The sequence below is a fragment of the Ovis aries genome, chromosome 17 (assembly GCF_016772045.2).
Source record: "Ovis aries strain OAR_USU_Benz2616 breed Rambouillet chromosome 17, ARS-UI_Ramb_v3.0, whole genome shotgun sequence".
Taxonomy (NCBI): domain Eukaryota; kingdom Metazoa; phylum Chordata; class Mammalia; order Artiodactyla; family Bovidae; genus Ovis; species Ovis aries.
In genome coordinates this window covers 5,160,706-5,186,542 of record NC_056070.1, presented here as the reverse complement: position 1 = coordinate 5,186,542, position 25,837 = coordinate 5,160,706, and the positions used below count along the sequence as shown (strand labels likewise).

Here is a 25,837-nt window from a genome sequence, read left to right as displayed (position 1 = left end):
GACTCCTGGGCTCTGGAGCTCACGGGCTTCATTGCTCTGCGGTATGTGGGATCTTCCCAGCCCAGGGATCGAACCCGTGTCTCCCGCCCTGGCAAATGGGTTCTTTACATGGAGCCACCAGAGAAGCCCCCTCAGAGTTTTAGTACTGCTGTTGGCCTTCTGATGTGCTAGCCCCACTCTCTTCTGTCCACCTCTTTTCTGCGTTTATTAATATATCCCATGACTTTTTTCTCACTTTGCTTTTAATGAGACTATAATTACGTCAAAATATGCTTTCAAGTTGATCCACCCTTGCAGTCCTGATTACTTCTACTTCATCACCAAGGTTTTTTCTTTGTTTTAATTTTTTTTTAGTGATAATTCCTTGTTATTTGAATGACTGATCTAGGACTCAGTTTAAATATTCTTCTAATATTTGTTAACTGGCTACATAGTCAATATGTCTCTGGGTTTAGTGATGCACCAAAATAGGAGTGGTCTTTGCTTAGCAAAAGGTCATCTAATCATAAATAGAGTTACTTGATAAAATATGGGACACCTTTTAAATTTGAATATCAGGTAAACAACAAATAATTTTTAAAATATGTAATATTTATATGTATGCTTACAATAAATTACATGGGGTATAGTTATACTAAAAAATTTTTTATTTAAAATTTGTATCTATCTGAGTGTTTTATATTATTTGCTAAATCTGCCCATCTTGCGTGCAGGCAAGCTAAGTCACCTCAGTCATGTTCATTTCTATGCGACCCCATGGACTGTATGTAGCCCGCCAGGCTCCTCTGTCCATGGGATTCTCCAGGCAAGAACACTGGCGTGGGTTGCCATGCCCTCCTCCAGCGATCTTCCCAGCCCAGGGATCGAACCTGAGTCTCTTTGGCCTCCTGCACTGGCAGGTGGGTTCTTTATCACTGGCACCACCTGGGAAGCCTTCTGGCCATCTTGCATGCTTGTTAAGTCACTTCAGTCATGTCCAACTGTGTGTGACCACCTGGACTGTAGCCCGCCAGGCTCCTCTGTCCATGGGATTCTCCAGGCAAGAACACTACAGTGGGTTGCCATGCCCTTCACCAGCGATCTTCCCAACCTAGGGACTGAATCCAGGTCTCCTGCATTGCAGGTGGATTTTTTTTTACCACTAGGCTAGCCATCTTTATCGTAGACAAATAAGCATAATTTTTATAAAAGAATAAATAGATTTTAAATTAATAAACAGTGATGTCAGGTGGAAAAAAAAATCAGCAAATCCTACTAATTACTGGGCTCCTGTTTCTGAAAACCACAATGGAATGGGGAAATAGGAAATAATAATGATGGTTTTAATTCATATAAAATAAAGACTATAGGAAAAATTCAGATTTCAAAAACAAACTAGATTAATTGGTTTTATTTTACGGGGAAAAAAAAAATACTACCACCCATCAGACCCTACTCTGGTGGGTATCCCTAATTTCCACCCACCTCTTTAACTTCTCAGGAAGTCCTTCTGTGATGTCCTCAAGCACCTGCAGCAGACTCTTCCATCCTTTTTATGTTACATAATTTTTTTTTCAAGTTTTCAAATCAGTTCTTACTGGCTTGAAATTTCATGTCTATGAAACTTATATTCTCCATTTTTTTTTTCCAAAAGCACTTCTGTAACTACTTGGATTTTCTGCAAATTGTCATGCCACTCAATGCTTCTCTCCTGAACTTCCCTCCATATTCTGAGAGGGAGGTGGACAGAAGGCGTTCTCAGAACTACTCACTGATGCAGCCACATAGCTTTCTCCACAGGAGGAGGGAGGAATAGCTGTGGCCTGTTTGGTTTGAGGAGCCAGACCTGAACTATTCCCAGACCAAATGATTGGAGAGTTAACATTGGAGAATAAAATAAAACTGGATTGACCAAAAAATCACATGCATCCAGTTTTCACCACATTGCATTACTGAAATGATTATAACTTTGTCAGAAACGCGAGTATGTCTTGGGCGGCTGAATAAATTTCACGCCATTCATGTCCCTGCTAGGCACCAAACCCTATTCTGGGACATAAAGGTGAATGAGACCACTTCCCGGGGAAGCGGTGGGTCAGTAGGGACAACGGCATTCAAATTAATAGTCACATGACAGTTTCATAAGAGCTGTAACAGGTTTGGGTACAGAGCATCATGAGGACTCGGGAGGGGAAGACACTCATTGCATTGGGGCGGAGGGGGGGATTCAGGAGATCTTCACAGAGGAAGTGATCACTGAATCGAATCTCAGGATTTGTCAAGCAGTGATGGCTGCAAAGGCATTCAGCTGAAGCACCGCTAAGGAAAGACTCCATGGCCCAACAGAGCTTGGCACATTCAAGTACTTGTATCACAGGATGTGTAGTGGGAAGGGTCCAGCAGGAAAGGAGGTCAGCACAAGCTTAGAAAGGGCCTTGTGATGATGCCAGGGAGACTGGAGTCTACCCAAAGGAAATGGAAAACCACTGAAGGGGTAAGTACAAGAGAAAAATTATCACATTTTTGTTAGAGAAGCGTCACTCTGGAGGTTATATGAAATGGAGTTAGAGAGGAGACAAAGCCAAGAAGACTAGTTAAGAAGTTGATAACGTACCCGAGGTGAGAGCTAGGAAGGGCCTAAACCAGCAGGGAGCAGAGAAAGAGTTCTTTTTCGGCCAGGCTGAGCCCAAGGCCCCCGGGACACCTCCAAGGAGGACAGATGATCAAAATGCAGGACTGGGGCTGGGCCTTCAGACCTGACCGGAAGTGATACGGGGCAAATCATCAGCCAAGGACTGAGATGGCAGCCAAGGAAATGGAAGACGTGGCCCTAAAATGATGGAAGGAGTCAGAGGAGAAGAGGAAAATCATGAAAGGAACAGGTGGGAGAGAAAGATCGCAACCCCAAACCTGAAAGGAACAACCAGACTCGTAGGAGACCAAGGAGAAAAGGACCTCGTAAGAGCCTCGGAAGGCGAGGCTTTCAATAATGGATTAATTATGCTAAGGGCTACAGAGAGAAACCGGAGATAAAGATGGAAATGGGCCCTGTGGGTTCAGCTGTCAGGAGGCACTGCGGCCTCGGGTAGCGCGGCTGAGTGTTGCGCTTGCCCCGGCAGCCAGATCACAGGGGGCTGAAAGATGAATGGACAGGGGGAAAATGAAGATGTGCTGGCTGTCTTTCAGAGAGACGGGAAGCCATGGAAAGAAGAGAGGGCGGACAGCCAGCAGGGACCCCCGGGAGCTGGGAAAGAACTCACTTTCCATTACGAACATTCACCTACCGAAGAGAACAGAAACAAATATAACAAATAACAGGGGACCCACCCCGATTCTCTTCTATTTCTCCATAATGACTACAGCAGGGGTTGACAAACTTTTTCTTAGTGGGCCAGAGTAAAGGTTTTAGACCTTGTGGGCCAAGAGGCCAAATAAAGGCTATTACCTGTTTTTAGATAACCATTAAAGAACAGTCTTAGCTCGAGGGTTGGAAAAAAACAGGATGATTGCTGAACTGGGGCCATGAGGCCTGGTTTGCCAGACCGCCATGCTTTTTCTGAAAGAAACACAACACTGTAGATAGAGTTGAAGCCTCCTTCCCCTGATCTCATTCAGGTTAACTGCTGTCAAGTCAGCATGTATCCATCCCATACTTTTCAGATATGCCTGTGTCCCTAAGCCACAGAAGCAGAACTTGGAGTGTTTTTAAAACTTTAAATAAATATAATTATTCTGTGCATAATAATCTGCGACTTTTCTTTTCTTCTTCTTTTTTTTTTTTTTTTGGTCAACAGTACATTTGAGACTGATTTATCTTTATACATTTGGCTACAGTTCATTACATTTACCTACTCTATGCTATCTCATTCTATATCAAGTACTTTATATTTTTCTCGTGTTAATAGACATTGAGATTGTTTCTATTTTTTCCATTTTTACCAACAAGGCTTCACTCCACGTTCTTGGCCATAGTTCTTTGCTATACATTTGTGAGTGGTCTGGGGTACGTGCCTAGGAGCGGATTGTTGAAGCTGTAAGGGTATGAGCGTCTTCAGTTGGCTAAATGTTTCCAAACTGTTCCCTAGAATGGTTTCCTTTTCCAATAATCTCATATAGTAAGCAACCTGAAAAATTCTCCCAATACTCAATACCTAGAGATACAAGTGAAATACAGTAAGTCCCCTCCATACGAACAAGAGCATTCTGAGGGCACATTGATAAGTCCTATTTGTTCATAAGTCCAACAAAGTTAGCTGAGGTACCCAACTAACACAAACAGCTATATAGTACTTACTATAATATGTTTATAATATTTTTTCACACAAATAATAGCTGAGATACCCAACTAACACAAACAGCTATATAGTACTTACTGTAATATGTTTATAATATTTTCTCACACAAATTATACATAAAAAACAAACAGAATAAAATAAATGGTTTTAATCTCACATTACAGTATAGTAGCTGGCATACTGGAGCTGCCATCAAGTGAACAGGCAAGAAGAGTTACTGACTCGCGGAGGGAGAGGAGGTGGAAGATGGTGGAGCTGGAGGATTGTCAGCGATAGGAGACGGAGAGCAAGCTGCAATCTCACTCATGCCTGACGATGACAGAACACAAGTTTGCATCTTTGAAAGTTTGCAACTTGAAGGTTTGTATGTAGGGGACTGGCTATATAAGAAACTTCTTGAATGTATAAAGAAATCACAAAAGAGCAAGGCAATCCCCAGGGCCCAGAAAACATGGAGAAAGCAAAACAACAGCTTGTAGAGGAAATTTAAATTCACAGCCATACCTGCCTACCTACGGGGACTTCCCAGAACCCCACAGGGATATCAGCGGTTCTATAGTGCTTTCAGGGGTTCCAGTCCACCCACTGGGTCAAAAGTTAAAGCTTAAACACCAGGTCATGGTTGTAAAAAATAAAGAAAAAAGGAAAAGCAGCTGCAGTGATTCTGGCAAAGGTCAAAGTCAGGAGTGCTTCCCCTAGGCTGACCTCACCGTCATCCTGACCCTGTGGGCCCCCGGCCCATGGCCCGGCTGTGAATTTGGTTCTGTCTGCTCCGTGCTCCTTGGCAGTCTCTTTGCTCACTTTGGTCACCTGCTTCTAGTTACTGGCTTGCCCCTTTAACGAGGTTTTGGCACCTCACACAGCTCTTGGAGGCCGACCCCTGGGGGCTGCTCCCTCCACACCCAAGGGCTGGGGTTTAAGCCTCAGGTCCAAGCCCCTACTCTCCTCAAGCCCCGTGCACATCCCTGTCTGAGTTTCTCCAAACCCTATTTTGCGGTGATGAAAGTATCTACAGTAGCTTGATGACAGGATCAGAAAAGTTGAAGCTCTGTTCAGTAGGGTGGGCCTCGCTCTGCGTGCTGGGCTTTGCCCTCGGTGCCCCCAAGATGTCCATCACGATGGGAGCTGACAGATACAACAAGATTAGATCTACAGAAACGTCAGACAAAAACTCTCAAATAGTTAATAACATGTTTAAAAGACATAAAAGAAGGAATAAAGAACATAAAGAAAAAATAAAACCAAGACATATATATATGTATACACACACATATAGCCTTGTGAATATTCTATATTCTCGAATTTTCTTGAAATGAAAAGCTTCAGCAGCAGGCGACAGGAGATGACTGCATTAATCTGCCCTCCCACGGGCGGCGCAGGGCTCCGGCTTCTCCACACCTTTGCCAGCAAAGCATACACAGGCAGGCAGATCGTAGGCTGCGTTGCTGCTTTATAGAACTGAGCCCATCCCAGCCAACGTCTTGCCCTCCTCTGGTCTCCTGGGTTTGTCTTTAGACACAGAAGGACTTCAAGCCTTAATACATCTCTCTCTGCTTGTCTTTCCTCGGTTTGCCCCCAGGGCTGGTTGATTCCTGGGGGGTTGGATCTCAGCAGGGTTCTCCCACAGAGACTCCCCCTGACAGCCTGACGAAGGCTGTGTGTCCCTCCCCTGCTTCTCATACCCTGTAGCCTCCTACCCGGTGACTTCAACATTCTGTTTTCCCTGCTTCTGGTCTTAACTGTACTAACTTCAGATTCTCTGTTGCTTACCCTGTACCTTTCGGCCCCTCCCTTCCCCTCCACAGGCCAAAGTTCAGCCCAACTCTTCTGTCCCTTTTCCTGTGAGCCCGCCTCCAGTCCAACCAAACACACACAGCCGCAAGTGTGACCGTCTTAGAGCCCAGCCAGCAGTCGAGGTGACACACCTACACAGTCAGGAAGGCACCAGAGACAGACCTGAAACTCACACACACAGCCTGGCAGAGCCTGAAAACCCAGAGGCAATGTGGCGTCTTGTCAGAGCATGGACTCATGAGGCTAAACCTTACTCAGACACACTGCTTAGCTGTGTGACCTCGGGCAAGTCACTTAACCCCTCTGTGCCTCAGTTTCTCCTCTGAAAAACAGCAATAATAGTACCCACTATATAACATTTGTTAAAGGAATCAAACGAGCTGGTATATGAGCAGTGTTCAGAACAGGCATATACTGAGCGCTATCTCTGTTGGCCATCATCATTAGCACTACTTGAAACTGGGACTGTCCCAGGAAATAGCACATGGCGGCCACAGTCACTGAAATAAGAACAGCTTCAGAGAGTTTAGTTTCATTTATGCAACTAGTACTTTCCTCTATTCTTTCTCCCCTTCTCAAGGTTCATCCAATCCTTATAAGACCCTTACTCTTCTGAAACAGCCCAGAAAACCTCCCAGTCCTCTCCATCAAACCCAGTGTTTAACTTTGGCCATCAGAACATTTATAGCTGCCTTCTTCCTGCTCCATGCCTCTCAGTTCTTTTTTTCTGCAGACCATTCTGCAGTCAGTGAAGAATCTGCCTGCAGTGCAGGAGACCCGGGTTCGATCCCTGGGTTGGGAAGATCCCCTGGAGAAGGAAATGGCAACCCACTCCAGTATCCTTGCCTGGAAAATCTCATGGACAGAGGAGCCTGGTGGACTGCAGTCCATGGGGTCGCAAAGAGTCAGGCACGACTGAGCGACTAACACTAACATTAACACTATTCTGCTTTTAGCAGCTAATAAATCCCATGCTTTTGGTATCTGGGAAGTTGCTCTGAACTTTCTGATAGTGTTAAGCTGACACTGGCAGGACACAGGATAAGGAACAAGGTGGCCCTTCCTCCCACAGGCAGAACGCTGCCTTCATTCTGAACTTTCTTAGCATCCGACACTGGCCCAGAGCTATACTTTAACTGTTCTCATCTGTTTGGTCAAAATCCCAGAAAAGCTATTTTCTCATTTCTCCCCTGGTGACTTCTAAGTGGATGACTTCACTTGAGATAGTAATCCATTCTATACCAGGCTCTATATCTACGTAAAACAAAAGATTAAAAGATGCTGACTCAGCAGTAACGATGCTGGTCTCAGGTAACTGCAGGTATTAGATAATGTCGCCCGTTTGATTTGAGATAAACCTGGATTATGCTTGCGAAGGGGAATCAGGCTGTTTGGTAGACTGCATTCTTCTACCAAACACCTCTGTGATTTTTTTTGAAGAATTCAAGGAACTATTTAGATACAGCTATGACACGTGGCTTCCCAGGTGGTGCTAGTGGTAAAGAACCTTTCTGCAATGCAGGAAGCACGAGACACGGGTTTGCTCCTTGGGTCGGGAAGATCACCTGGACAAAACTGAAGCGACTTAGCATGCACGCAACGTGACACTTAGACACCATTAGCCCAAAAGGATATGTTGTTGTTGTTTAGTAGCTAAGTTGTGCCTGATTCTTTGCAACCCCATGGACTGTAGCCACCAGGCTCCTCTGTCCATGGAATCCTCCAGGCAAGAATACTGGAGAGGGTTGCCATTTCCTTCTCCAGGGGATCCTCCCGACCCAGGAATTGAACCCATGTCTCCTGTACTGGCAGGCAGAGTCTTTACTGCTGAGCCATAGGGGAGCCCCTCAAAAGGATGTATATCTTACTCAATTTTACAACGTATATTCATTCAGTCCTTAATTAAGAACAGCCTTTCCCTTGGCTAATCTCAAAGTAATAAGCTCTGATTATCCAGCTGCTTGCAAGTGGGCATTTTTGCATTTTGAGGCACTGAAAATGGAGACAGAGCCCAGTGAGGGTGGGCTGACCCAGACAAGCCCTGTGCTCCCCTCAAATGCAGCTTTTCACCTTGTCCTTCTCCTGACATCCTAACGTTACCTGCCTTCAGGAGCTCATCAGTTTTAGTGATCAGTCTCACACCCACTATAGGATGATTTCAGTATTTCTCAACAACCACCGAATTCCTAATTTATGCTGACCCTTTACAAGGTTTGAGGAAATCAAAGATGAACAGAAGGAAATCTTCTTTTCCCTGGAGGTGCTCACAGCCTGGAGGGAGGCCTGGGTATGATTCTAAGTGGTTAGCAGCAGCAGCAACAGCAGGTCTATGGGGGCACAATAGGCAAGGTGCCACAGAAGGGGCAGTGAGACAGACACCAATAAGGAGGTAACATTCAGTCTGAGCCTTTTAAGGTTACATAGGCATCCACTTGTAGGGAAAAAAAAAAAAAGGAACCTGTCATCACTTGTAGCCAAAGCCACAGAGGCCTGGAACACACGCTCCATTTCGTGTGACTGAGGGGCTGCGGCGGGGGAGCAGGAGAGATTCAAGGAGATGCTGTGGAAAGGAGATTGCAGGGAGAGGCCAGGGGCCACGAATGAGGAGCCACCTCTGTGAAGGGAAGGGTCACTGATTACATACAGACCCCAGAGACAGCTCCTGAATTGCAAACACTTTGATTCCATCATTTTCAGCTGCTCAAGAAAACTACTCAGCTAAGGTTAAATATCACTCTCAGGAGCCTGTTTGAGGCAAGTGTGGTAGCAGTGAGAGTTAAAAGCGGGGAAGAAGGATAGCTGGGCCCTGCTCCCATGGGTGCTGAGGGATGCCTGTCAGGGAAAGGAATGTGATCCAGAAGTTTCAGCAGGGAGCATGGTGGATTCCCTGGCTGCAGAGGAAAGACCCTGGAGTCCAAGTCAGGAAAGCTGAGTGGCAGTGGGTCTTACTTTTCTCCTCTCAGTCCCTTCATCTGTACCCCCAGTACAGCTGCACCTCCAGCACAGCTAAACACTCAGTACAGTTTGAGCATCATCTGTAAGCTCCCTTCCTGCTCCAAATGGGGAAGGGAGTGGCTCAGACAGTAAAGAATTCCCCTGCGATGTGAGAGACCTGGGTTTGATCCCTGGGTTGGGAAGATCCCCCAGAGGAGGGCATGGCAACCCACTACAGTATTCTTGCCTGGAGAATCCTCATGAACAGAGGAGCCTGATGGGCCAAGTCCATGGGGTCACAAAGAGTCGGACACGACTGAGCGACTAAGCGCACAGCACCCCTGCTCCAAAACTTTATGCATTAAAAACTCAGTGTCGCCCAAACTCATTTTGAACATAAACCTCAATTTCAACCAAATCTCCCTCCAGTTGGAATGGCTGGCCTTTCCAGTCTCCACCTAGAACGCTAGGGGCCATGCTGGGAACACCCAGGGAAAGCGAGACTGGCCGGGCGGGGTGGCTGTGTGCTGACTTCTAATCTCCAGGAGGTTACTTGTCTGTTAGTAGTGTCTGATGCCCCTCCCCACATCCTATTTAAAGAACCTCAGCTTGAGAACCTTCCTTGTGGGCCCAATACTGTTCTCCGCTAGCAGCAGGAGGTGTCCACCGACAGGAACCACCTGCAGCTAGTTTGTTTACCCAAGAGCGAATCTACCCAAGGGTACGAAGCAACCGGAGTGACTGTGCTGGTTGTAGCAACTGTCAATTGCTGCTCTTAGCTCAACACTAGGAGATTTAATACTTTGTCTTTTCTGATACCTTTGATTCACTACAATCACATAACTTTTTAAAAACAAAGCTTCATTAGTCACAATCAACGCAAAGAAAATCTCTCCCAAGGTAACAAGATCAAAGGAAAGCTGATGAAAGACCTTACAAGTTGGAATGGATGCCTGGGGATTCCTCAGACAATTTCCTGCTTACTTTTCTTTCTTTTTTTTTTTTTTTTAAAAAACTCATGGTGTTTCTTTAGTCTACTTTCCAGCCCTAAATTTCCATAGCCCAGTTTTTCCAGGACTTTTTGGAACCAGCAGACTTCTCGGCCCACATTACTAAAAGTTAATCCATGATTTCTCTGTTTCGGCTGATTGAAACGATCTTTTCCAGGAACTGCCAAAGAGTTGATCATTTTCTTAATATGCCCATTAAAGCCGGTAAATGACTGGGACCGGTAAATTACATCTTGGAAAACAAAGACTGCGGGGAGCTTAAATTCCAGGAGCGAACCGCAGCTGGATCAGCCGGCAGCGAACGAAGCCAAGTCCCTCCTCCCTCCTCCCCCTCACAAAAAGACAGCTAGACTTTCCTCCACTTTTTTCACAGTAAGGCTTAGTTTTTTCTAAGTGTTACGCTCCCCGGCAGAGATCTGTAGCCTCGGGTACCAGACAAGCCTTCCTCATCCTCCTCGCCGGGAGTGGAAAGCCGAGGGGTGCTTACCCTGCGCCGGGCGGGTGGGAAGGGACGCGAGGACCGCGGCGAGGAAAAGGGCGGCGCGCGGAGCCTCGGGGGGCGCGCGCCCCGGCATCGCGATGCTGCTGCGCGCGGTGTCAGTCCCGCTGAAACGCGAACATTTCCTGTTTCCTGCTTGTTTGGGTCGGTGCTAACTTGAAGGAGAGGTGTTCGCCTGTTTTTTAGGAAGTGATGTAATTCTGTAGGAGCCTGTCAGACCAGCAAGAGTTGCAAAAGAGAGGTTGCTCTTCAAGCACTGATTCAGTTAGCACGCCTCGCAAGGCCTTCCCCACCCCGGCCCGCGTGGGCCCCCGCCTTTTGATATCGCCCCAGTAGGAGCAGTGTCCTGCGCGCAGATGTCACTCAGGATCTGGGGCTGGGGGGCGTGGACCACACGCCTTCTGGGTTTGTGATTTTCCTCCATCCCCAGGTCAGCGTGCCGTTCTGCCTAGAGTCTAGAGCAGCGCACTCCAGTAGAACTTTCTGAGATGATGGAAATGTTCTGAATCCATGTGGTCCAGTACAGTAGCCATTAGCTACATAGTTTGCTAAGCACTCGAAATAGGGCTGGTGAGCATTGAATAGTCAGTTTTTGTTTTCATGAATGTAAATTTAAGTAACTCTTTGTGGCTAGTGGCTACCACATTGGACCCCATTCGGCAGGGACACCTGTGCCATCAGGAACTGTGCCCAGCCAGGAACAGGCCGACCCTTCTCTTTGGTCAGGCACACCCTTCTCCCTGGGTCCTGGGTCCTGCGTGCCCCACCCCCACAGCTCATTAGAAGGATAAGGTACAGTATACCCAGGCTCTACCGGTGCCTGAAGGGTGTGCTCTGCTTCTCCAGAGAGAAATCATCTTTTCATGTTTGGTCGTTTGTTTATAAAGACTGTTTCTTAGAGCAGTTTTAAGTCCACAGCAAAGTTAAGAGGAAGGGCAGAGATTATCCCTAAACCCCAAGTCCCCACACCTGCAGCACCCACTCCACTATCAATACCCCTGCAGAGTGGTACATTTGTTTCAACTGATAAATTTACATTGACACATCACAACCACACCAAGCCCCACTGTTTACTTTAGGGCTCACTCTAGGTGCCATATATTCTATTGGTTTGGACAAATATATAATAATGCCATGCATTATCATTATAGTATCATATTGGGTAGTTTCTCTGTCCTAAAAATCCTCTGTGCTCCATTCGTCCATCCCTCCCACCCCTGATAACTACTGATCTTTTTATTGTTGGCATAGTTTTGCCTTTTCCAAAATGGCAGATAGTTGGACTCACAAAGGATATAGCCTTTGCAGACTGGCTTCTTTCATTTAGTAATACACATTTAAGCTTCCTCCATGTCTCTTCATGACTTGATAACTCACTTCCTTTTAGTGCTGAATAATATCCCGTTGGGTGCATGTACTGCACTTTATTTATCGTCATCTACTAGAAGGACCTGGAGGAGGGCGTGGCAGCCCACCCCAGTATTCTTGCCTGGAGAACCCCATGGACAGAGGAGGCTGGCAGGCTACAGTCCACACGGTCACACAGTCAGGCATGACTGAAGTGAATTAGCACGCACACACACACTACCAAAGGACATCGAGGTTGCTTCCAAGTTTTGGCAGTTGGGCATAAGGCTGCTAGAAACATCCATGTGCAGCTCTTTGCATGGACATCTATTTTCAACTCCTTTGGGAAAATACCAAGCAGCTTGATTGCTGGATTGATAGTCAACAATCTTTTAAAGGGCCCATTTCCGAAGTAGAATATGCTCTCAGGAGGGGAAAAATCTGTATTTTACCTTTCTTCATACTTGAATGACAATTTTCTCAGATGTTGTTAACAACAAACGGTTGGGAGAGTGTGTCATTTCCTTGATTCTGTCTTGCCACAGCAAAGATTGGAAATGGTGGATTAGTGTTACAAGCTGAGTTTTATTCGGCAAGCAGCAGATAATACACCTTGAGGTGTGAGGGTCAGCTGACCCCAAAGGAGACCCTCAACCCATTTTGGCTCCCTCTTTTTATATGCTTGCCTCCCACTCCCTGAGCCTGCCCCATGCTAAGTAGGGCTAGCCAGGAGGGGGCGTGGGTTTTCACCTGGGGGTCCCACTCTTCAGGTGTGAGGTGGGTTTTCCTTTGTTCCCTTTTCACGGGCTTTTCCCTCCTTTGGCTTTTAGCCATTGCCACTTTGGACTCCTTTCTCCTATTCTGACTACCTAACAAAACAAAGTAGAGTGAGTTGGACTAGAAGGGGGTGTGGGAAGCCTGCCCGAATGAAAACACGCAGGGAGGACACCACAGTTTATACCAGTGTTGAGAGCCGGTAGAGTAGGCTAGGAGTTTTGTGTTCTATTGAAGTCCTTTCTTTGGTTTACGTCTAGGGTCTAAGCACTGCAGAATGGAATTCCACATAAATATTGGGTATTTTATTCCACAAATACCATAAGACTGTTTTTGAGAAATAAAGTTCATAGAACAGCAACAGAAAAAGAATGGAATTTCATCATCATGTTCGCTGTGGTACAAGAGAGACAGGCAGACAGAGCGAGGCTTCAGACACCCATCTCATCTCTAAACCTTTGCCTGCAGCTTACTGTGAGTCGCCAGCTTCCGGTCTGAACCACCTGCAGCTAACCGCGAGTCACCAGCTTCCGGTCCGAACCACCTGCAGCTAACCGCGAGTCACCAGCTTCCGGTCCGAACCACCTGCAGCTAACCGCGAGTCACCAGCTTCCGGTCCGAACCACCTGCAGTGGCCCGGCCGGTGTGAGCGCACAAGGTGACTGGCGTCCTCAGCCCCGGACGTCGCCATTTTTCGCTTAGTGCATTGCTGCTCTTCCCTGTCCGTGGTCACGGTTTATCTCAGTTCTTATCCACAGAAACAGGTTGATGATTCATGTAATAATCAGTGTGTTAATGGATTGACACTATGCATTGTAATATTTTTAACCGGCAGTTAAGTCAAGGCCTGATAAAATATGCTTTCATGCTTTAGGTAACAATTTAGAACAAACAGCAGAAGAAAAGAGTTCAAAACTGGATGATCGACTTGGAAATAACAGGGCTGCTGCTGCTGCAGCTGCTAAGTCACTTTAGTCATGTCTGACTCTGTGCGACCCCATAGACGACAGCCAACCAGGCCCTCTGTCCATGGGATTCTCCAGGCAAGAGTACTGGAGTGGGGTGCCATTGCCTTCTCCGGAAACAACAGGCAAGGACCTGTTAATCAAAATCTTGGTTGCTGGCTCTGAGCTCCTCTAGCACCGAGTCCGAGGGCAATCATTCCTGTGTGAGCAGGCGTTTCCCCTGCTGCACCGCAGATGTGCCAGAGAAAAGGCCCAGGGCCTGAGCGTGCTCTTCATTTTCCCATTTACACTCTGTTGAAGCCTTCTTGGATCTCAGGCTTGGGGCATGTGGTTGGCAAGGTGTAAGCCTTGGTTTCTTTGATTTAAGATTCGTCTGGCAGGAAGGTCTGCAGAGGCAGGTGTCTGTCTGCAGCTAGAGCGCAGACTCTAGCTGTTCCGCAGCACGTACACCGCCTGTGAGTGTCTCACAGTTTCTCCGAGGGTCCCCCGTGTTGCTTCTGAGCAGACAGCACTGCACCACTCAGAACGATGTGCAAAATAAGCTACAGAGAAGCCCTGCACCACTCTAATTTTCTTTTGACCCCTGTGCTCTGTAAGACCCTCAGAGTGATTAAGCTGATCTTAAGGGGGAGAAAATTACCATCATTGATCAGAAAATTGCAGCACCTCAGCGATCTCTTCACTGCAGTTAAATCCCAGGGTGACTGTGTGCGAGGTAAAGGGCTATTTACTTCTGTTTGTTCTAATTTTACCAACTATTCATTTTGGCAGTGGCCACCTGGCCTCAGATTAAATCCTGACACGCTCCTGGCAGGAAGTCAGGGTCCCAGTCACAGGTAGGTGTGAGGCAGCGGGGAGCCTCCAGCAAGGCCTGCAGGCAGGGGTGGGGTCAGCATGCCTGCTGTCAGCCTTCAGGGCAGGGGAGGGAGGAGAGATAGGAGGCAGTGTGCCTGGAAGATGCCCTGTGCCTCCTTACACTCAGGAGGGCGGGAAGAGAAGCTCATTACTGGTTGGAGCCACTCTTTATGACTTTGCACAAGAGTCTGGCTTTCACAATCAACTCTCTGTACTATGAGGTGACTCTCATCCAATTCCTCCTCCCCTCCCTCTTGCCCCACCCCTCCAGCCAGAAAAGGATCATCCCCTTTCAAGAACATCCCAGAAGGGATCATCTTGCAGGGCCTGCAGGGCTCCCCACCCCTACTTTCCCCTCCATCCCCCAGTGTCTCCAACACACAGACACACCCCATACACATGCTTAACACACGCATGCACTGTGGAAAGTACAGGAAGGCCAACCAGAGAACAAGCACAGGCCATTTATGGAGCGCTTGCAACAGCCAGGGAGTCAGCCCCCATCTCCTGCAGTAGGCAGAGACTCAGAGTCTAGCGGAGGAGTGGGGAAAGCTCTGTGGTGGAAAAAGTAAAGGCTCCAGCAACCTGAGGGGCGCCGGAAGCCAGTTCAACCGGCGGCTTCCAGCAATCGCTCGGAGATGCATATCTGGCTTCTCCTAGATCAGAAGCAGAGGAAAAATTAGAGCCAGTGTTACAGGGATTAGTGCTCAGCTTCTTGGATTGCTGCCACAGGTAGGGTCTGAGTGCTGGTTTCATGTAAAAAAAAAAAAAAAAATATATATATATATATATATATATAGAGAGAGAGAGAGAGAGAGAGAGGTATATACCCTAGCCATGGTCTGTACACTCTCAGCACCCACTCACAGACACACTCACATAAATGCACACGCATGCTCACACACACACACACTCACTGACATGCTTGCACACACTTTCTGGGGCACCCCTCTTTCTCTCAGTGCTAGCTGGTGGTAGTTAAGGGTGTGCACTCTGCTTTAAAAGGAGGCAGGCCCTCACACAATGTAACAGTCACATCAGGGGGCGCCTGTAGATCACTCTGAAGCCCACTGAGCGGGTGGTGCAGGTTAAGGTTGGAGGTTCTAAAGAAGCACCCAGAGAGATGAATGGGCAGGGACTAGGGCTGGAGCTGGGGTGGGACCCCAGGTCGTGCTGGGAATCCCAGCCAGGAGAGTGGCTGACAGCAGTTCTTCTGTGTCTTAGTCAGCACCAGCTGCCATGCAAAATACCACCGACAGACACCTATTTTCTGAGCTTTCAGAGGCTGGAATGCTGAGATCGGGGTGCCTGCCTGTGGGGTCCTGGTGAAGACCCTCTTCCTGGTTTGTAGATGCCCACCTTCTTGCTGTGTTCTCATATGGCACTGAGACAAGCAAGCCCTCTGGCATCTCTTCTTACAGGACCCTGATCTTGTTAGGAAGGCTCCACCCTCATGGCCCTACCTAACCCTAATCGCCTTTATCCCCCCGCCACCGCCCGAGACAAAAATACAGATATTGGAGGTTAGAGCTTCAAATCTGAATTTGAGGGGGACACGAGTATTCGGTCTGTAGCACAGTGCCATTGAAGCTGGGAGTTCTGCCAGCCAGGTCCCTACTGACTTGTTTTCAGAACCCTTGGTGGCTCTGCCCCTGCATCTTGGCTGCTGGTCCTGGTCACTCACCCTTCAGCTGGTTGCTCGGAGGAGCTGTTGCGGGGTGGGGGAATTTTAGCAGCTTCCACCCTCGGCCTCAGCCTGGACCTCCTCCACGACAGAGTCTCCAGGGCCTAAGCAGATGTCTGGTCACCAAAACTGAAAGTGAGAGGGACTGCAGATAGGAGCTGCAGTGACCTGTGGCCTCTAGTCCAGAGAGTCCTGTGGGGAGCACCTGAGGAAGAAGAGGCTGCTGGCCCAGAGAGGCAGGAGTCCTCCTCCCCGTGGCCCACAGCCCCCCGAGGGCAGGGAGCTTCCCTGCCTTGTTCTGTGGTCTACCCCCTGCATTTAGGACGGTACTTCATAGTTTTGTTTTTGAATGAACAAATGAATGAATGGGTCGGTGAATAAAAAATTCCTTTTACAGCAGTATTTTCTTAGGTGGACTGGGGGTAAAGGGTACATACCCCAGAATCATTTGGGGAATTTGCTAAAATATGTAGCCTTGGACCCCATCCCAGCATGACTGAATCTGAGCTGAGGTCCAGAACTCTGCAATTTTAATGATATTTGGGGGTATTTTCATTCATGATAAAACTAGAGAATCACTATTATAGAGTTTCATTTTTGTTCCTAGAAAGTTATGTCCCCTTTCTCACACAGTAAGAAATAAACAGCATGAGTTATTTTCTGGTTTCACTTTATTGGCCCAAAAGCCTGGAACTAGAAGTAAAGCTTGGGAGTGGAACTTCCATTAGCCCAGGTTTCCTCACCACTTCCAGGAACATTCCTTTCCCTGGCTAACCCTGACTCATCCTCCAGGACTTAGTCTAGGAAGCATCTCCACCAGACAGCCTTCTCAGAAGCCTCCCCCGCCCCCACACTGGCCAAGAGCCCTCCCCCCGCCCCATCCCACAATACCCATCAGAACCTACTAAGAAGATCTCGCTGGTTGGTCTCCCCACCGACCGCCCTGATCTCACTCATCTGCAGCCACCCATGCCTGTTAAAAGAAATTAAACTTCTTCCCACTGTTGTTTCAGCTTTGATCAGATCATATACTGATAGCTTTTTTTCTAAGTCCCTTCAAGTATTTTTGAAGGACATAGATTATTAACAAATTCAGAGTATCTGTATTAGACTGCACTTTAGAATGATAAACACAGATGAGTGACTTTAATGTTTGTTCTTTTATTTGTTTTCCTGTTTAATTTGACTTTCCAGATTTGCAGTTGATGATGTGCTGGCCAACTAAGTCCTCAACACCCAAGAAACTATCAAATGCAAAAGCACAAAGGCAAGTTATAATAGAGTAAAGAAAGATACCAGGAGGAAAAACTCCAGTTCCAAGGTGTGTGGGCCATGCCAAAAATAAGCAAAAACTGAGGGCATTTGAATCCAGTGGGAGAGTATAATAGGGGAGGCTGGGAGGCAATTATTTTTAAATTGAAATAGTACATTTTTAAATTATAGTAAAAACATTATATATTTATTGTGCAACAATTCTAAGTGCGTAAAAGCAAAACAAAATTGTTCCATGTTTAAACCCTTCCGGATCTTTTCCCAGACAGTAGCTGGCAGTTCACACCTCCTTGCACTTGTAGTACCGGCCATTCATGCCACTATCCTGCCAACAGACTGTAGGTACAAACTCAGGTATGGAAAGAGGGTAATTTGCTCTATTTTTCTATTGCAGCATCAATTTTGACTTTCCGTCCTGGTCGTGGTAAACTGAATACAGTCACAAATACAACCTGTCAGCAGTTCAGTGATTTCTCAGTTATTCAGGATTAACTTCAGTTGCTTTCCTTGTGGCTCAGACGATAAAGAATCTGCCTACAATGCAGGAGACCCAGATTCTACCCCTGTGGTCAGGAAGATCCCCTGGAGAAGAGAATGGCTACCCACTCCATTATTCGTGCTTGGAGAATTCCTTGGACAGAGGAGCCTGGAAGGCTACAATTCATTTGGTTGCGAAGAGTCAGACATGACTAAGCGACTAAAGCTTTCACTTCTCGGTTGTTTCAGGGTCCCTCCCTCCATCCTGCAGTTTTCTCTGATATTGCCTTGTGAATGCCAGAGTTGGTAGGGAGGACTGTCTCCTTCCTCGGGCCTTTAGAAGATCAAAATTGAAGAATTAACTCTTTATCTCTGCATTTTAGCTGAGTCCTCCTTTTCCTAGCACAGATAGTAGCCTCATTTGCTAGTCATGGGGTCTTTAGACAGGAGTATAAATGGAGTGCAGAGCTCCCCAGTCCGCCTATTCTTGGGATTCATCTAGCACCCGCCACAATGTGCATGAAATGGGGAAGGATGGGCATGGTGAGACGCCAGGGGCACACCAGACTGAGAAGCTTCCTTCTGTCAGGAGCTCGATTCTCTGGCCTCTTTGGCTTTATCTGTGAAACAGTGGGGCTGACTAGACAGTCGCTATCGCCCCGGCACTTGTATCCTATGTGTCTGTGAGATTCTTTTGGGGGTGGGCACATTTAAAAGTTCTCAGTGGAGAAAAAGGCCTTTCTAAAGGCCTGTCTAAGGACAGGCCCTGCAACAAACCACCCAGCCCATCTGCAAGCCTGTCATTCATCACTGAGCTCCAGAGTCGTAGCAGGTATTGCCAGCAGCATCACAGCCCTGGGCCAGATGAAAGGAGAGGGCAGAGGACCTCCAGGGCTGCCAGATAGCCGAGCAGGAGCAGCTATTAGCGAGCGGGTTGGAGCAGCGTGACAACTGTGGGGCTGGGGCAGGAGGAAGGAAATAAACAGGCAAGAATACCGCAAAGAAAGATGGCACGTTTCCTTCACTGGCTGTGAAGCAGCAGGCCCAAAATTTATCTGAAGCCAGGGACCGAAGTCATCAAGTCTCTACAGTGAAGGCCATTTCAGCTCCAACCACACAGGGGCAGTGACACTGGGGTTTCAGCACCCACAGGCTAGCATCAACTCCACTCCATGGAAAGAAGCTACTTCCTTCTAGGTCTCTCTGTGAGGTTTTTGTCTTTGAGGAAAACGGCAGCTCCTTATAGCTGATTCGATAACTGTTCCCAGTTCTTGACGCTGTCTCTGAATGACATGAATTTCCTCCTTGCCCTGTGACTTGGCAGTCTCTCTCACTCACGTAGGCACTGTTTACTTCCCTGCCTTACTGATCTTGAGCCAGGCCATGTAGCGACAGTGTGGGCTGAATTCTCCGAGCGCCATCATACGGCACGGCTCGCCGTCTCGTGTGTGTTCCTGGAATCTTGCATTTCTGTGATCTGCAATCATAAGCCCCGTGATGTGAAGCAGACCTCAACAAGACCAGCAACCTGGGATCCTGCCCGGCCCAGCCCGGATCAGCCTGATCTCGGCTGACTGACAGAACCGCGAGCGTGGACATAATGTTTAAGATCGTAAGCTGCAGAGAGGTTCAGAGCCGCCTTTCACACAGCATCAGTGAGGCAGTAGCTGGCTAATAACACAGCTCTTAAGATCCTTCATTCACAACTGGCAGACCTGAGCAGAAAAAGTCAGAGAAGAAAATCAGAGCTGCTTCTGGCAAAACCGTGAAAGCACGGAGAAATGTGACTGCCACATCACCCTGTAGACAGTAAGGTGTCCACACCCAACTCGCCACTGTCCTCTTCCTACCCCCACCTGCGGGACCCGTGTTCGATCCACAGCCGGCAGATGTCCATGGCTGAGCTGTGCTGTGCTGTCGCCCGTGGCCTTTCTGGATTTCTCAGTCCCTGGACTTCTAGGTGTGCCAGAAACACTGTTCACGGCAGTGTTCATTGGAAAACAAGTATATTGGTAGCGTCTGCAGCGTACTAGCCGCCCTCATGACCTTTACCACATTATATTTGCCCTTTATAATGTAGACAATCTCTTTCTTCCCTGAAAGAGAGCAGTATCCATGTCTCAGTCAACTTGATGACTTCCTCCTCCTCCAAACTCTGCCCCCCCCCAAGACAGCCCAAAACCGATGATACGTGCTGAACGAACAAAGGAATCAAGACAAAGAGTCTAAAAATGGCCCTTATTCAAATGGTATTTTAAAAAATCTTTCCTTTGCACAGTGACACCTGTATTTGTAAATGGGCACCAGTTACTGAACCAGAAACAAAATAATTCTTACTGTCTCCCAGCCAAGAGTTTAATCTGTGAGCCTTTTCAAAGCAGCACGGTCCCTGGAGTGAGCGTCAGTCACACCATGCCTAATTCTCCTCCTCTGGTATAGCTACTTTTTGCTGTTGCATAAACCTGTCCGTACTCTCTCATCAGGGTCCTTTGCAAAACGTGTTGCTTCTTCGGAAAAAAAAAAAAAAAAAAGAATGAAACAGAACGGAATGGAGGTCTTAACAAGTAGGTTAGGGTGTGAATACCTGCAGGGGTTCTCCTGGCCATGTTGGGCCACCAGTGTTTCCAGATCTCAGTGGCTGCTCCCATGGGGCTTTTGCAGGAGGGAAATCTGTTTTCAACACCTGGAGAGCACTAATGAAACCTCCTCTTTGACCATCTTCAGCGATGGAGAATTAGTCTGGCTAGGGACAGAATAAGAGAAATCTCATCATCTTCATCTACAAACATTAGCATGTTGAAAAAACAGGAAAGTAATATGCTTCTGGATAGACCACTGGAAGATAAGATCCACCAGGAATTAACAGTTATCTCTGGAGGGAGAAGAGGCTTCCCTGATGGCTCAGACGGCAAAGAGTCTGCCTGCAATGCGGGAGATCCAGGTTCAATCCCTGGGTCGGGAAGATCCCCTGAAGAAGGAAATGGCAACCCACTCCAGTGTTCTTGCCTGGAGAATCCCATGGACAGAGGAGCCTAGTGGGCTACAGTTTACAGAGTCGCAGAGTTGGACACAATTGCGTGACTAACACTTTCAGCTTTTCAACTTTCTAGAGAGAGATGGTGAAAGCTGGGCAGGAGGGGCAAGGAGGAAGAGAGGAAGCCAAGGGGACAGATCTCCTTTAATACATCTTGGTACTATTGGGAAAAAATGTAATACATGTGTTACCTTCTTAATACTAAAAAACAGAACAAAAAAGATGTGTGAGGGAAAAAAAGAGACCCTCAATAGGTCTGCAGGTAGGTTGAAAAAAATGTGTATTTTTAAGGGAGATTGTGTGTCAAAAGTAGAATTGTTTAGTAAATAAAGAAGGATGAGCTAGAAAAGAGGAAGTGTTTTTTTGAGTTTAGCACCCAGGAAATGATGTCCTCTTCTGGGAGATTCTGTGGACAGAATCCAGAGAAGCTACTAAGTCTGCACGTGGGTAAGTGCAAAAACATCTTTATAACAGGTTGGCTGAGAGTGGGGAAGGCATTGGACATGGAATTTTTTAAAAAGCTCTGTTCATTTGATGACCACAAAATCCTGCAGACAGGGCTGAGGAGGCAGGGTGGGGAGAAAGATGGAAGGGAGACCAGAACCCAGCTCTGAAAGCTCGCCCTATACCCAGTGCTCTCCCCAGGGACGTTTGGCAGTGTCCACTTTGGGTGGCGCTGATGGCATCTAGTGAGCACACATCCACGCAGGCCAGTGCCCCACCCGCATAGAATCGTCCAGCCATCCGAGATGTCAGTAGCCCTGAGGCTGAAAACCCCTATGCTAAACTAATGTGAGAGCTGAGAGTTACTGAGATGTGAATGCCTGTTTTCACATCCATGTATTCTTCATCCCAAACTCTGAGGAAAGCAGGGCAGGCATCCTTATTCCTCAGAGTCAGCTGAGGAAGCAGAAGTCCGGGACCCGAAGTCTGGGACCAGCCCAAGGTCCCTCGGCTTGGAACCCAGGCTCTGGGCTCCAGCTCCATGCTCATCTGACTCTCGTGGAACCGGAGGGACAATCCCAAGTCCTCCTGGAACCAAATGGTCGAGTGAACACATGCTGTCCGCAGGGAACGGGGCTGCCAATGAAGGGCATGGGTGGAGGGTCCCCGTTCCTGGCAGTAATGATTGGAGAAACTGGTGGAAAACCATTCAAGTATCAGTGACGTAACTGCAGCGGTCTTCTCCTTACCGTGGTCCTGAAAGGTGGTTGCTGAATGAAAAGACACTGGGATTCTTGGCCTCCAGAGGAGAAGAATTCAATCCGGGGCCAGAGACGAGGCTTGATCGCTCAGAGCCATAATAATAAAGTTTTTATTAAACTTTATTGTGTAATAAAGTTTTATTAGAGTATAAAGGAGATAGAGAAAGCTTCTGACATAGGCATCAGAAGGGGGCAGAAAGAGTACCCCCCTGATAGTCTTCAGCTGGATGTTATAGAGTCACTAACAGTCAATGAAAGAAAGGCATGTCTTAAAACTCAGAATGGCACCAGGCCCCTCACCCATAAGATGCATTTTTGGATAATCTTGGCACCAGACGATTCATCCTGGGCCATAGCATGATTAACTTGAATCTTGTAAAAGGGCAGATTACCATACAAATAGTTTTATTTACATAGATTCGTGAAGTTGCTCAGTTGTGTCCGACTCTTCGTGACCCCATGGACTGTAGCCCACCAGGCTGCTCCATCCGTGGAATTTTCTAGGCAAGAGTACCGGAGTGGGTTGCCATTTCCTTCTCCATTACATAGATTAGGGGAACAATGGCAGAGCCTTCTTGACAAACCAGTATGTTATACTCAGATATTACATAGATTAGGGGAACAATATCTGAGTATAACATACTGGTTTGTCAAGCAGGTTCTGAGCCATTAGGCGGAACCGACTTGAAGACAGTCTGGGGTGAATGCATAGTACACTAATATAGCTTAAGACAAACATTTCCATAAGAAAAATGCATTGGTTATCTCAAGGTTTGAGAATAGTTAACTTCAAGTGAAGCCAGGTGTCTTTATGGCAACAGAGTATTTTAAGAGAACCCTCCTTTTAAATTTGTATAGAGAAGAAAAAAATAACGCTAGTTTGTTTCCCCCTGCCGCTTAAGAGAGAGGAAAATGTCTGACACTTGCAGCCTGTTTCCGCAGCCTATTTCCTCTGTTTGGAGACCCCTGGCCTTCTTGCCTGTTACTCTCTCAGTCCTTGGCCACACTCAGAGGACGAATATTTTAACATACAGAGATCAGAAAATGCTGGCTTACTCAGGAAAGGGCAGTCTCAGATGGTCAGAAAGAGGGGCATATCAAGAGATGTTGGGAGGGAATATGGTTGGAGAAAAAGCTGGGACGAGGGCTGGAGATGGGGCGGGGAAGAGAATTGCATTCTGTCAGTGACGAGGAACTCTGCAAGTTGTTAAAGGCAGCAGTGACATGGCCTGGCTGGCATTCAGTCAGCCCACTCCTCAGAGAGCACTGTCTTTTAAAGCACGTTTATTTCTCCTGCCCTGTTACAAAGTGGGCTGCTTTTTCAGTGGCTACATTTGACTTTGGTGGGTTTTCATTGGGGACTGCATGCTTAGATACAGTCTGGATGAAACCGTTTACCCAAGACTGGAGGCAGATGAAAATAGTGTCTTGCACAGCTGTCCATCTTCTATTTAAGTACAAAGTGAAGTCACCGCACAAACGCTCACATGACCACCGTCATCTGACACCACCCACACGGGTTTAGTACCTCAATTCTAAATTCAAATGCACCAGAATAGGCTCCAGTGTGTTTCCAGGGTGTCTGTGTCATCTCCACGTGCTGACCCTGGAATGGAGATCGTCGCCCTCAAAGGCACTAGGAAGGAAAGCCTCTGCTTACGGCACCATGCTGGCTGCTACACCAGATCAACGGCTGTCTTCTCCTTTCAGTTGCTTACAATTCATATATAAAATACCACACTTAAATTTTTCTCAGGTGATACATTCTGACTGTAGAAAGAATGGAAAATGCGGATAAGTAAGAGGCAGAAAGGGTCGCTCCCTGTTTCTTTCTAGAGTTGTTTTCAAATTAACACGGATAAGTTTTTTTCTTCCAAGAATTTCCTCCTAATAATTCTGAAATTACATGTGTTTTCCTGCTTAAAAATTAAAATCTTCCATTGAAGTGATTATATACACTGACTCTATCAGGTTAACTCTGCTTCTTCCTGGTTAAGTTCATGCCAATGTGATCACCTCTCTGGAAATATAACCGCATGTCCAGGAGTATCTGACCGTAAAAAAACTGCAACATTGCCTGATACATTGCTTTTCTCTTAACTAGTTAATTTAACATTTCCAAGTATTTTTAGTCCTTCAGAAACGATGACACTATGGATGATTTGTTCCTATGGAACACATTTTTGTTCCAGCTTTGATAATTCAGTTTCTATTTCTTTTCCCCAAAACAGGTTAAGAATCATTGCTGCTTCTACTAAAAGAGAGACTTTGATTCCATTTTACTTCGTGCTGTAAACCTGTGCTGGGCAGGCGTGCGCCTCACTCAGCCACAGCTCTGCAGGACGTGGAGACACAGAGGGTGCTGGAAGGTATCAGACCGCTGACAGAGAGCCTAACTTTACAGTTATTTTCCTTCTTTCTTTTTAAAAAGTTTTTATTGACCTTGTTACAGTATTGTTTCTGTTTTTTATATTTTGGTGTTTGGGCCGTGAGGCATGTGGGATTTTACCTTCCCGACCAGTGGTGGAACCCATAACCCCACATAGGAAGGTGAAGTTTTCCCAGCTGGCCCATCAGAGAAGTCCCTGAGAGTTATTTCTAAGTCATCCTTTTAGAGATCCAGGTCACAGGGCCTTTCACTCCTAAATTCCTCTTATAGTTTCAAGGAAAACACATCAGAATATTTTATTGTCTAGAGATGTCATTGTCACTCAAATGGACACGCGATCTAATGCTGTCCCGTGACCCAGAAGGTAGTGGGCTTGAAGGCTTTGACCCTGTAAAGGTGATCATAAGCTAATCAGACTTTTCCTTCTGAAATCTGGACTAAATGATGTGTGATCTCTTGGTCAGTGGGCAGTGAAAGAAGGAGAATTCACAAGCAGAGAAACAGAGGCACAAACAGAAGACCACATGGGTCAGATAAGCTGGAGGCAAGGAGAAGATGAACTGAACCGTGAGTGGTCCATTCACTTGCATCCTTATAGGACACCAGCTTTCTCTTTAAGAGGATGAAATGCCCTGGTTTTGTTTTGAACAATCAAAAATGCTCCAAGCTTATTTTCATTCTAGTATTCACAGTGATTAGCATAAGCTCGACACAAAGTAAGTCTTAATGTTTCTGGAAATAAATAATTCATTTGTTTTCTCAAACAACATTGCATTCAAGACTTTGGAAAAATTCCACATAAAATGTCATGACTCTGAAGACAATCTCAAGAGAAGTAGCAGACAAGACCCAGACTGAGAGAAAATACTTACAAAAGATAAAGGATCTGCTAGACTGTCATCCAAAATATATAAAGAACTCATGAAACTCGACAATAAGAAAAGAAACAGCTCAATTTAAACAGGGGGCGAAGACTTCGACATTTCACCAAAGAAGATACACAGATGGTAAATAAGTGCGTGGAAGGAGGCTCACGTCCATCGAGTCGGTGATGCCATCCAGCCATCTCATCCTGTCTTCCCCTTCTCCTCCTGCCCCCAATCCCCCCCAGCATCAGGAGTCTTTTCCAATGAGTCAGCTCTTTGCATGAGATGGCCAAAGTACTGGAGCTTTAGCTTCAGCATCATTCCCTCCAAGGAAATCCCAGAGCTGATCTCCTTGCAGTCCAAGGAACTCTCAAGAGTCTTCTCCAACACCACACTTCAAAAGCATCAATTCTTTGGCGCTCAGCTCTCTTCACAGTCCAACTCTCACATCGATACAT

The 25,837-nt window shown here is 46.8% G+C and overlaps 1 protein-coding gene across 6 annotated transcripts in view; it reads right to left on the bottom strand.

Annotated features, from left to right (window-relative positions):
• Nucleotides 1–10,638, bottom strand: part of TMEM154 (transmembrane protein 154) — a 52,124-nt gene extending 41,486 nt beyond the window's left edge. For 5 of the 6 annotated variants that reach the window (XR_006056568.1, XR_006056569.1, XR_006056570.1 and 2 more), the window contains exon 1: nucleotides 10,500–10,638. Coding sequence is in view for 3 of the 6 variants with exons in the window: in XM_012097354.4 (XP_011952744.3) it covers nucleotides 10,500–10,587 (88 nt within the window). In the remaining 3 variants the exon portion in view is untranslated. 6 annotated transcript variants of the gene reach the window in all.
• Nucleotides 10,639–25,837: the final 15,199 nt, after the last annotated feature.